This window comes from Eumetopias jubatus, unplaced genomic scaffold, assembly GCF_037043125.1.
Source record: "Eumetopias jubatus isolate StellerSeaLion01/CBP00866 unplaced genomic scaffold, mEumJub1_p1.0 scaffold_10, whole genome shotgun sequence".
Classification (NCBI taxonomy): domain Eukaryota; kingdom Metazoa; phylum Chordata; class Mammalia; order Carnivora; family Otariidae; genus Eumetopias; species Eumetopias jubatus.
In genome coordinates, this window is record NW_028274816.1 from 29324930 (window position 1) to 29335976 (window position 11047).

Here is an 11047-nt window from a genome sequence, read left to right on the forward strand (position 1 = left end):
AATTGCATGTAATGACAAAGATGCTCTGCTGGGTGTTAGCCCTGCTCCCCCTCTGATTTATTGCCCCATGTTCTGGCAAGCCTTCTTATCCTTATCTTTATGGGTTAAAGATACTAAGATTCTTTTTAAACAAGGCCCCTCTTCCTAGGTATGGACAACCTATTTGGTTTTGTTTTCTGAGTTTTTCTGTTTGTTTGTTTGTTAATGAGAGCTACAAGAAATTCCGTGAAGCCCTCCTTGTGATTGTTCTTCCATTTACTTCATGCCCTTTCCAGAAACAGTCCTCTTCCCAGGTATAGAAAGGCACTTTCTACAAATTTTAATTCCTTGGTACTCTATTTTTCTGGCAGGCCTTTTGTTAAAAGGTTTCTTCTTTAACAACGCAGAAGTCATTCCCTTTGTTGGAAAATACAGTTGGGGCTAATTTTTTAATAGGCGAGATTATCCAAAAATCTGAGTCAGTTAAGGGTTTTTATAACCAGAAACATCCAAAACATGATTGAGTCCTCTCAGGATTTGTGTCAAGCAGGAGACGTTGGTCTTCAATTCTTCCACCCTCCCTGTTCTAATCTTTAGATGGTGTTGGCATTTCAGGAGTTAGATAACAGGAAAGATAGCTATTTTTGCTCATTGGCTTTATTAGCACAATTGTCGATGTCCAGCAAGATATCTAATGCTATGTATTTCTAAGGCCAGCTTTGCTTATGAACAACATAGTGTAGCTGTTCATTTTGTTTGGACTCCGTTCTGGGGAGGTGGCTGCAAAACCCTGTGCTGTGCTTTCCCTCCTAATTCTAATTCCCACCCATTGACTCTCCTGAAAATAGGAGTTGTTGGTCCAGCCCAGCAGGCAGGCGGGAGCCTGGAGGTTGCCAGTGAAGAAAGTGGTGGGGGCCTCCTTGCCCTCTGGTTGGAAGACAGTCAGGGGCCAGCCTAGGAAAGTCTTGGGGGGCAGACCCTAAATTGCATAGATCCCTCCCCTCCACTTGGAAATACTTAGCTTGCCTAGATCTCTGGAGCCCATGGGGAGAGGTCAGTATTGAAAACGTCACTATGCCCATTTCCCCTCTTTGCCAAAGAAGGGAGCAACCTGAAACTCGAGGGGTTCCTGAATTTTGCTGAGGATGACCTGAAGTTTTGAGTCCTCTCTGTCTGGAGTCCTCACTGGTGTGGGGCAGCTACATTGTCTACCACCTAAGGAAATCAGTGACTGAAAAGCACCCAGCAGATGAGAAAAACAACTCCATTCTTAAGAAGATTCAATGACAAAAAAAAAAAAAAAAAGAAGAAGATTTAACAATAAAAAGGGGGAAGAAACGAAGCCACCAGAATCATTCCCTATCACAGTAAGCCTCTTCAGGGAAACGGATACCATCCTGTTGAAACTTAGTAAGAGCACTTGCTTTTAGCAAAGCAACCAAAAGACCTTGAGGAACTAAAAAGTATGATTGTTCCAGACCAAAAATGTCAGTAGCAGGAAAGAGTGATCTTTGTTGAAACTTGAATTCATCACGTAGAAGATCAAGTGAATGAAGGACTTGACTCACATAAAATTAAGTCCTAAAATATAAAAATCAGGTGGGAAAAGTAAAATAGCTTAAAGAATATGCAGAGGAGACCCCGTGTGAATAATCAGCAGACCAAGAGGATAAAAAATTTAGAAGTGAAAGGGACCCCTGGTGGCTCAGTCGGTTAAGCACCCAACTCTTGGTTTCAGCTCAGGTAGTGATCTTGGGGTTGTGAGATTGAGCCCTGCATCAGGCTCCGTGCTCAGTGGGGAGCCTGCCTGAGGATTCTCCCCCCGCCCAAGCCCCTCCTGCTCATTCTCTCTCTCTCTCATTCTCTGTAAAATAAATCTTTACAAAAATATGAAGGTGAAGCAATAGTTGTGTGCACAATGTATGAAATTTTCCAGGCTAAAGAAAAAACTTGTGTCTCCAGATGAAAAGGGCCCAGCATGTTCTATGCAAAATTCCTGAATCACAGAGAATCTCACAAAATTTGAGAAAGAAGTAATAGAGCGAGAAGATGCTGGAATAATATCTACAGACTACTAAGGGAACAGGACTATGACGAGTCAACCTTAAAATAGACACACAAAACTCACCTAACCCATCAAGATAAATTTCTGTTCCAGACACACTCCATCACACTTTCTAAGTCATTTCTTCAGAACATTACCACTCTTCAAAATTTTCATTAGTTCCTGTCTCTATGTTTATTTTCTGTCTCTGCTGCTAGAATGTGAGATGCCTGATATGCAGGGAATTTATTTCCTGTATCAGTAGCTCTTAAAACAAATATTAATTGATTAACTGCCCACTTTAAGTTTTAGAATTTAAAGTCTTTTATACAGTAATTTGTAATATTCAAGTTTTGGACTTGAAGGTGTAGTCTTTAAAATTCATCTCGGGGCGCCTGGGTGGCTCAGTCGGTTAAGCACCCAACTCTTAGTTTCGGCTCAGGTCCTGATCTCATGGGTCGTGAGATCAAGCCCCGCATCGTTGGGCTCCATGCTCAGTGGGAATCTGCTTGGATGTTCTCTCCCTCGGCCCCTTACCCTGCTAGCTCTTTCTCTCTCTCAAATAAACAAATCTGTAAAAAAAAATAAAATAAAATTCACCTCCTATTAGATTTGTACCAGAGAAGTGAATCTTACCTATTTACATTTTTTTTGGTTCAAAAGATAAGATTTTTTTAAAATCTATAGAAATTGTATCAAGATTTTAACATTTTAAAATAAATGTGAAAAGCACTGCCCTGGCTATGCTGCTATTAATGTATGTTTTCTTTTCCTTTCTTATTAAAGTAAAAAAACTCCAAAGCAAGAATGCTGTCTTTTTAAACATAAATATGTTTGAATGTATATCCATTCAAGTGAGCGAATGCTCTGTGTTGGGACTAAGTTCGTTCTTGCTTTCTATACATGGACGGAATGGCTTCTATGTAACAGCATAACGCTGGAGGTTGAGGGTCACCTATGGGTCCAGGAAGCCCATCTTTGTGCAGTGAGGCAGGGTGGCCTGATGGTCGGAACATGGCCTTCTGAGGCAGAATGCCTGAGCCTGAGTGCCGTATCTCTATCTCCCACCGCAGGGGAGTAATGTAATTGCTCTGATTTTCAGATTGGAGGATGACATTCATGATACTCAACATTTAATCAGCGTTTTCATCATTAGGTATAAAGTGTGAATGACAATGGAACAAAACGGCGTTCTTCAGAATTCTTAATATAACAAGACTGGCTCAATCAGAGCTGAGTTGTCCAGAGTCACTTCAAGACCAGCGGCTCTTAAGCCAAAGAAATAATAACAAAATAAGTAAGAGGCACTGCAGAAGATAGGAAGAGAAGAAAGAAAACAATGTGTCAGTCAGAGAGCAGTTCATGAATAGCGGAGTCTTGTGGTTTGGAGCCTGAGTCCCGCACAGAATGCCCACAGCTCCTCAGCCTCAGGCAGTCACTGCAGTTCTGACCCCACGTGTCCCGCCTGTACCACGAACATCAGACCCTCCTGGCTCCTGGGAGCTGCAAACACGAGCATGCAAATCCCTGAGAACAGTGCTAAGCGCATTATAAGTACCCAATAAATACTTAATACCTATTATCCTTTTTTTTTCTTTTTTCAAAAAGAGACAAAAGTGCAAACCGTGTCTGTGTCCCTGTATATGCAGAGTAGGAGAGAGGAGTCCTGCTATTTTCTGGTCACATTGGGTGGATTGGATGCATTGTAGTCTGATAACATTTGAACTTTAAAACTCTACAGGTAATTCCCCTTGTTTCAATTTGAGCCTCGCCAAGCATAAAATGTAAATATATTCTTCACTGTAAAACCATAAATTAATATTCTGGCATTCAAGCCAGTCTCTGTGCCACAATAGTTGCAGATAAACTAAACTCCCATTGATCTGGGGGAGGGTTTTTCTATCTAGAGGGGACGGGGATGCACACGTGTCTGTCTGAGTGACAGGTGGCAGAGAACGAGGGAGAAAAGGCTGTGAGGTATGAATGTTTTCACTGCTGTGCATGAGTCATTAGGGCAACTCTGGGGGGTAGCCTCCACCACATCTCAACATCATCCCCCTGCGTGATGGGGTCGCAGAGTACCAGAAAGCTGTTGGCCCGACTGTCGGCTGGCTGGGCAATAGATAAGGGCACTCCAGAAGCTCAATTTTCCCTCTAGCTTCTGTGCTTTTCATGACTTACGTCTCACAAGCTGAGCTGAATTCATTTCCAAATTGGGAAGCACTTGAATCTCTTACTCCAAGCCCTATCACAAATCATGTTAATCATCTGTGTTTCAGTTTACCATCTCATGAACCCTCATCAGTTCCAGACCTGGCCCATTCTTAGGGAGGCTTCAATCACTTCCAGAGTTCACCCCATGATATTAAATTAGCCATCCTTAAAAACCTGCCTTCATTAACCTGGAGAGGCTCACCAGTAGTCACGGAGAGACTTACTGGATCCGACTCTTTGAATAAAGACTGACAAAGGGGAATTTAGTCTACTGTATGTATATTTGCTGTTGTATTACCAGACTGGGAACATTCCGTCTGTAGCCTTGCCTCCTGTTTGCTCTTGCACAATCGTTAACATTTCGATGTTTCTTTGGGTTCACAGAACACAGTGATACAGACCAGGAGACAGCACTGGCGGGCGCACAGGGCTTCCTGGGCTGTCTCTCTGCTGTGCAGCTCAGCCACGTGGCCCCTCTGAAGGCCGCGCTGCAGCCCAGCCACCCGGCCCCCATCACCGTCTCGGGACACGTGACAGAGTCCAGCTGTGTGGCCCAGGGTGGTACTGATGCCACATCAAGAGAAAGGACACACTCGTTTGCAGGTGGTGTGTGGCCCCTCCTTTACACAGTAACGAACACACTAGTCCCCTGGGTATTGAGTCTTCTGATGCCGCTGTGGCAGTGGGTCCTCGAGGTGGCTTCTCAAAATTGGCTTTGTTGGTTGACGTCCAATTCTCTTTCCCATTTCTTCTCTAGATTCTCAGTGCCTTATTCATGTGTGCCCCTGCAGTTGACACTGCTGAGCTTCAAAAAAGTTGTCAACAGGGATTCCACGTTGACCTCCATAATTCTGCTCTGGTTTAAAATGTTTTAAGACTTTTTTTTTTTTTTCAAAATTTCTTCTTTTTGATTGGCTATATCACTCCCTTCCCCCCTTTTTTATTCTTTCCCTGCAGATCATTCGGGAACAAGAGATGACAGAGAACCCCTCGCTAATGCAATTAGAAGTGACTCTGCAGTGATTGGAGGTAACAGAAAGCATGGATGGGCTCTTCTTTGGTACTTGTCATTACTAGGAGTGGCGAATATTGAGCATCAGAGAAACCATGAAGAATCCACACACATCCCCATGGTTAGGCACTGAGGCCTGAGGTCAACGGGAGTGGTTTATTATTTATACTGGATTGCCTTTTAGAGTCTTCTTGAGTTCCCGAATTCCTTGAAGATTTTCAGTATAAATAATGGATAATTTCACCAAGGCACCACACTCAAGGAATAGTTGCTAAACTGTGTAAAAATGAGTTATCATTTAGCTTGAAAGTGGCCTTCTACAATCCCTAGGGAAATCTGAATATACTTGAGGAAGCAATATGATTTTTATTGGCTTCTTGGACTTTGTTGTACTGCTTCTGCAAGAGTTTATGTAAAAAGCAGGAAAAACTTATATTTTATGTCGTGGTCATGCTCAATAAAATGGATATTTCCATGGTTTAGGTGCTCACATCAATGAATATTACATTTTTAGTTGCATTTTTGTCAAATATTAGGCTAATGGAATAAAAGTGATTCATAGTTATTTTTAAATTGCAGAATTAACACAAAAAAATTTAAGTATATCTTCCTGGCAATGAAACAGCATATTCTCTGAGACATAATTTATTTAAAACCAACCCCCCAAATATACCGTCTTCTTCCTGATCAATGGTCTTAAGAAGGTTATTAATCAGATAATGGAAATGCTAAGTGGCTCATCTTTTCTCCGCACTCTGCGTAGGATAAGGACATAAAAAGTGAAGTTATTTTATTACACTGCCAGATAATGTGATTACTCTTTTACTTGGGCAGTTTTTGTGGGCTTTGTACCTGATCCATTTGTTCTGTTTTTTGTACCTTTACTCATCCAGACATCAACTTCCTTTTAGAAGTTGGGATTTTACTGAGACGGACAATAGTACTAGTCAAATCTTTGTGAGGATATTAACATTCCCATTGCTATTTCAGGTATTTTTCTTTTAGCAAACTAATGGTGTATAAATTAAAGATACCCAAGATAGAATTCCCATTTAGTCATATAACAAGCAAAAAATAAACAATAGTAAGACCTGCTAGAAGAGTAGTTAATAGCTGAATAACTGCATGTCTAAAAGAAACACATGAATATATTATTATTAATACATTATATGGTAAAACCTCATCTAAAGCTCTAGCATTTAATGCGCTTCACATTTTAAACTGGGATTCCTTGTCAAACAGATTGTTGCAGTCTCATAATGGAGCTTCGTTTATACACTTAACTAGGTATAGAGATAGGGGGATAAAGACACAAAGGTAGATATACGTAGAGAGTGATTGGACAGTCAAGCCAATGTTAGAGCGGAGTATTTAATCTTTAGAATACTGTTGCTTTGGGCAGAGATCATTGAGAAGATTTACAGACTAACGGAGGGGTGTGTTGATAAGTCATTCTACATTACTCTGGAACAGGAACGAGTTATGAGTCACCTGTGGAATCTCGCTTGGCTCAGACGCAGAGCGCGGACAAAGACAGGGTGGAAAATTTGCAGCCCAGGGATTGAGTGTCTAGGAATCCAGTGGCGTCTGCTTTTGGGCATTGCAGAGACTGAGCATCAGAAGCAAAGCAGCTGGGCATGGCTGTTTAAGCTCCGAAGGCCTTGTCTGGGACCACATGCGATTTATCTGCTAAATCACAGAATATCATCCTCTGGGGAGTTTCTCCATCTGGTAGCATCGTAGTATAATTTTTCACCCGTTGTCTAGTTACTCGTAAATTGCACCCACTGTGTAGCAATAATTAATCCATTTAAAATTTCTCCAAATTGGCTAATTGCCCTATGTTCTATATTGTAGGTGATCTTTCTCTTCACTTACAAACACTGTATAATGTAAGATGGGAAAATTGTTTATAAGACATTTAAAACTGGTGACCCAGATATTATAGAGAATTTCTGGCCAGGCTATGCAGATAAGGATGGTGAGATTTAGACAAAGAGAAAGCTACACAGTATCTTCATAAAAACACATTCAGACAGAGCCTCAGATGGCAATGTCATAGAGCACAGTGGTTGGCCATATTTTATGTAGTGGTTTTTTTTTTTTTTTTTTGTATAACAGGTTAGATCAAGGTTTCCTTGGACATGACAAATCCTGACATAATACCTTCCCCCAAATTAAAGGAGATAAATCACATACATGGAACAAAGTAGTTCCAGAGTCCATTCACGATTATGACTGTCTGGGTATCTTGTCTCGGCCACTGTAATGTTGATGTTTATTTTATAATTGCTGTAGCCTGCTCTCTATAATAGACTTCATCAGTTTTTCACATTGAAATTATTCAGAATGTCTCTCTTGATACAAGAGGCCTATAACAAGATGCCAGACAATAGAAATATTTATAGCAACTCAACTGCTGAGAGGCAAAACATATAACAACAATTAGATACTCCGAATAAAATTATTACTTACTAATATAACTAATAGTGGATATGTAGTGAATTTTTTAGATTTCAAGTGCAGTATTTGATTGCCACGTTTATATTAGATTTATGAGAAAAGAATAATTGCTGTCCTTCTCAGGTAAGTTTGACCCAGCCAAAAATCGGCTCGGCCATTGGCAGTATTATGATTTGCTGTAATGAATCCGTCCATTAAATCATATGCTTAGGAATCCACTGTGATTGGTGAGAAATCACAGTTTCTGGTGATAATGATTCAGTGTGTTGGCTTGGTGGACTCCGTTAGAGTTATGCACCTAATTGAGACTGGAAGGAAGAATCCTGGCTTTACAATATGACAGGTGATCCACCTTGCTGTTTTCACTGTACCTATTTTTGTCTAAAAACAACTCCATCAGTTAATACCTACACTGTTTTCATCAGAAAAGTGTAAGTATTAGGAAACTCTCAAACTCATGGTGACAGGCAGTAGTTTTCCAAATTCTGTTTTTCATTTGAAAGCTTGACTTTTATCACTGGTGACATATATTGTCAGCTATTTTTTCTTGAAGTGACGGACTCACTTCACTCATTTCAGAGAAAGTATCTGTCGAATATCTGAGTCAAAACAACCATGGTTTGTCAGTCATTCTTTCAAACAAAAGTGGTGTTCCATGAAGCCAAAAGTGACTAGTTGAGCTCACAAGACAGCTTTTAACACAAATGCTTTTCCTGGGGACAGCCATTGTACTTGGAGATACACCCCAAGTACTTTCCATTTCATCACCCAAAATGTTAAAAAGGCATGTAGCCAAGGGTCAAGATTTCATAAAATAAGTAATTTTTAGTGCTTCATCGAGGGCACTCTTAAGTGAAGCTAGCTTTTTTCTTTTTCTCTGGGGTTGCCTGGCAGTGTAATAATGAATTCAGTGACCGCTGTTACAGTTTGGTAGCCTTGCCTTGATTTGTGCTAAGGTACCAGGAATTTTACCCAGGCTTGTTTTACATTAGCAGTGGGTATGTCAACAGAATGGAAAAGGCATCTTAGAATTATTATGAAAATAGCTTTGACCCCGTGGACCTCCTCAAAGTGTCCTGGGACCCAAAAGGGACTCACAGATCACGCTTCGAAGAACTTCTGGCCCAATGTAATGCCAAGGTTGATACCCATATATGGGCATAGTTAACAATTGTGGTATTTCAGTCTTTTATTTACAACCTTTACAACGTTTACAATGTTTCAGAATATCAGTATTCCTCATATAGAAATAAGCGAAATAATCTATATTATCTGTATGAATATATTTCACTAGTCAGGATTATTCAGATGCGTGTATCCTGCCCTCCTCTTCAGCAGTATAACGAACTATTGCGAATCAACTGAATGACACTGTTTAAATATTTAAGTACAAAGACACATTTAATCATTTTACCATCTTACTACTGTCTATAATTTTAAAATAATTAAAATTTGTGTATAAATACGCAGTGATCACATGGTCTTAGAGACGTGTTGGTAACATCTTGTGTTTAATGTAAAATGCACTAAAAAATTCTTTAAAAAGATAAATGGAAATGCACTGAATAAATCCAGTATAATATGCGTGCAGAGTAAATGGAGGCGAACCTACCGGGCTGATAGAACTCAGAAACAAACGCAATGTATTATGATGCCACCTGATCCAGAAATACTTGAGGTTTGGATATTTTTTTAATTTATAGATACCAGATGCTCGATTTATGTGGAAAATAATTTTATTCTGACTTACTAGACAGTGAAGTCAGCGGGCCTCCATTTGGACAACAATTCTGATTTCGCATTGTTTCTCCCCTCTCTCTAGGTTTGATAGCTGCCGTGGTCTTTATCTTGCTCTGCATCACTGCCATAGCTGTTCGCATTTATCAGCAGAAAAGGTTATACAAAAGAAATGAGGCAAAAAGGTCAGAGAATGTAGACGGTGCTGAGGCTGTTTTGAAAAGTGAGCTTAATATACAAAGTGCAGTCAATGAAAATCAGAAAGAGTACTTCTTCTGATTGGCGGCTGTGATTTAACTTGCAATTCCGACAGTCTGCTTTAATAGCCAGGGGCTCTCAATGGACAAAAAAATGTTCTTACACTGAATGTACAGGCAACGGATTTTCAGCGCTGCCATCTTCCTGTATCCAGACTCGAGATGGCTGCGGGAGGCCTCATCCGGTGACGTATTTCCCATAGCAGTCGTTCTAGAGAACAAGGAATTCGATATTGCTCTTAATTCCCAACTGTTCTGATAGGATCTAGAATGGAAATTTGACTCGCTTGATGACTACGGTTTTTGAATGTGAAAACTGTAGCCCTGGTCTCTCAACCATGTGATACATCACTTTTGTTAGAGGTAAAAAATCAAAATTGGATGATAATGACTTGCTTTTTTTGAGAACATGCTCTGTGTTTGTTTTAGTGTCCCTCCAGTGTTATTCATAGACCTGGTAATGCTTCTCAGATCCTGTTTGGCTGGTGTTTGCATCTTCAGTGGCCAAAAATATATCAACCCTTTGCCTTTCTCTGTATCACATTCAATACAGTTTATCAATAGTCTTGAAAGATGTTTTGTTGTTGTTGGTTTGATCGTATTGCTCTTTTTCTATTTGACTCTTCTTAATGATTTTGAACGTATTAGGTTTTGAGTGTCAGACTTTAGCTCTGAATGTAAAATCCATATGTGACAAGACTCAGAGAGTGCATTGGTTGTCCAGTGTGTGATGTCCTGCCTTTTAAATTTCTCATCATCTGCTCTCCGTGTTTGGTGGTGGCAGTAGGGAAGACGCTGGATAAATGCCAATTTCCCCAAGACTGTGAAGTGTTTGCAACTGCTAAGCTTGTTGATATAAAAAACACAGTTCTTAACAATGCCAAAAAAATTATTTTTATTTACAACTGTAATGTCTCGTATGAAACGTACTTTTGAGAATACTTTCCCCGAGCCTTATGCCAGTTATTTTTTTTTTAAATAGGTTTGTACTTCTGTTTTTCTAAAGCTTGTCACCAAATTTTCTTTGATCTCCCTTGACTATAGTCCATGGAGCACATTCCTGATGTATTAAAAAGAAAAAGGGACAATTTGAGGTAGAGAGCTCCGTTCCCCATTCTAAAACATATACCCCTTCAGGCATACATTTTTCCATGCACTGACCTCCAGGACAGACTTTTTGAAATAGAAGCTGCAATTATGCCTCCTTTCACCAAAGCCAGTGGGGTAGTTAAAGGATGCTCACTCTAAGGGGTGATGGCATATTCTCTGATCTGTGCTAAGTCTGCCATTCTGTCATGTCTCATTTATGGTGATGGGGTAATTTCTTAAAAAATACCAGAA

At 40.1% G+C, this 11047-nt stretch overlaps 1 protein-coding gene across 9 annotated transcripts in view; it reads left to right on the forward strand.

Moving 5' to 3' along the window:
• CNTNAP4 (contactin associated protein family member 4) overlaps positions 1 to 9728 on the forward strand; it is a 258259-nt gene extending 248531 nt beyond the window's left edge. For 5 of the 9 annotated variants that reach the window (XM_028095590.2, XM_028095618.2, XM_028095608.2 and 2 more), the window contains 3 exons: positions 4622 to 4840; positions 5195 to 5266; positions 9535 to 9728. In XM_028095590.2, coding sequence (XP_027951391.1) covers positions 4622 to 4840; positions 5195 to 5266; positions 9535 to 9728 — 485 coding nt within the window. Of the gene's footprint in view, positions 1 to 4621; positions 4845 to 5189; positions 5267 to 9534 lie in introns of all 9 variants that reach the window. The other 4 variants (XM_088027152.1, XM_088027151.1, XM_088027153.1 and 1 more) reach the window with 2 other exon arrangements.
• Positions 9729 to 11047: the final 1319 nt, after the last annotated feature.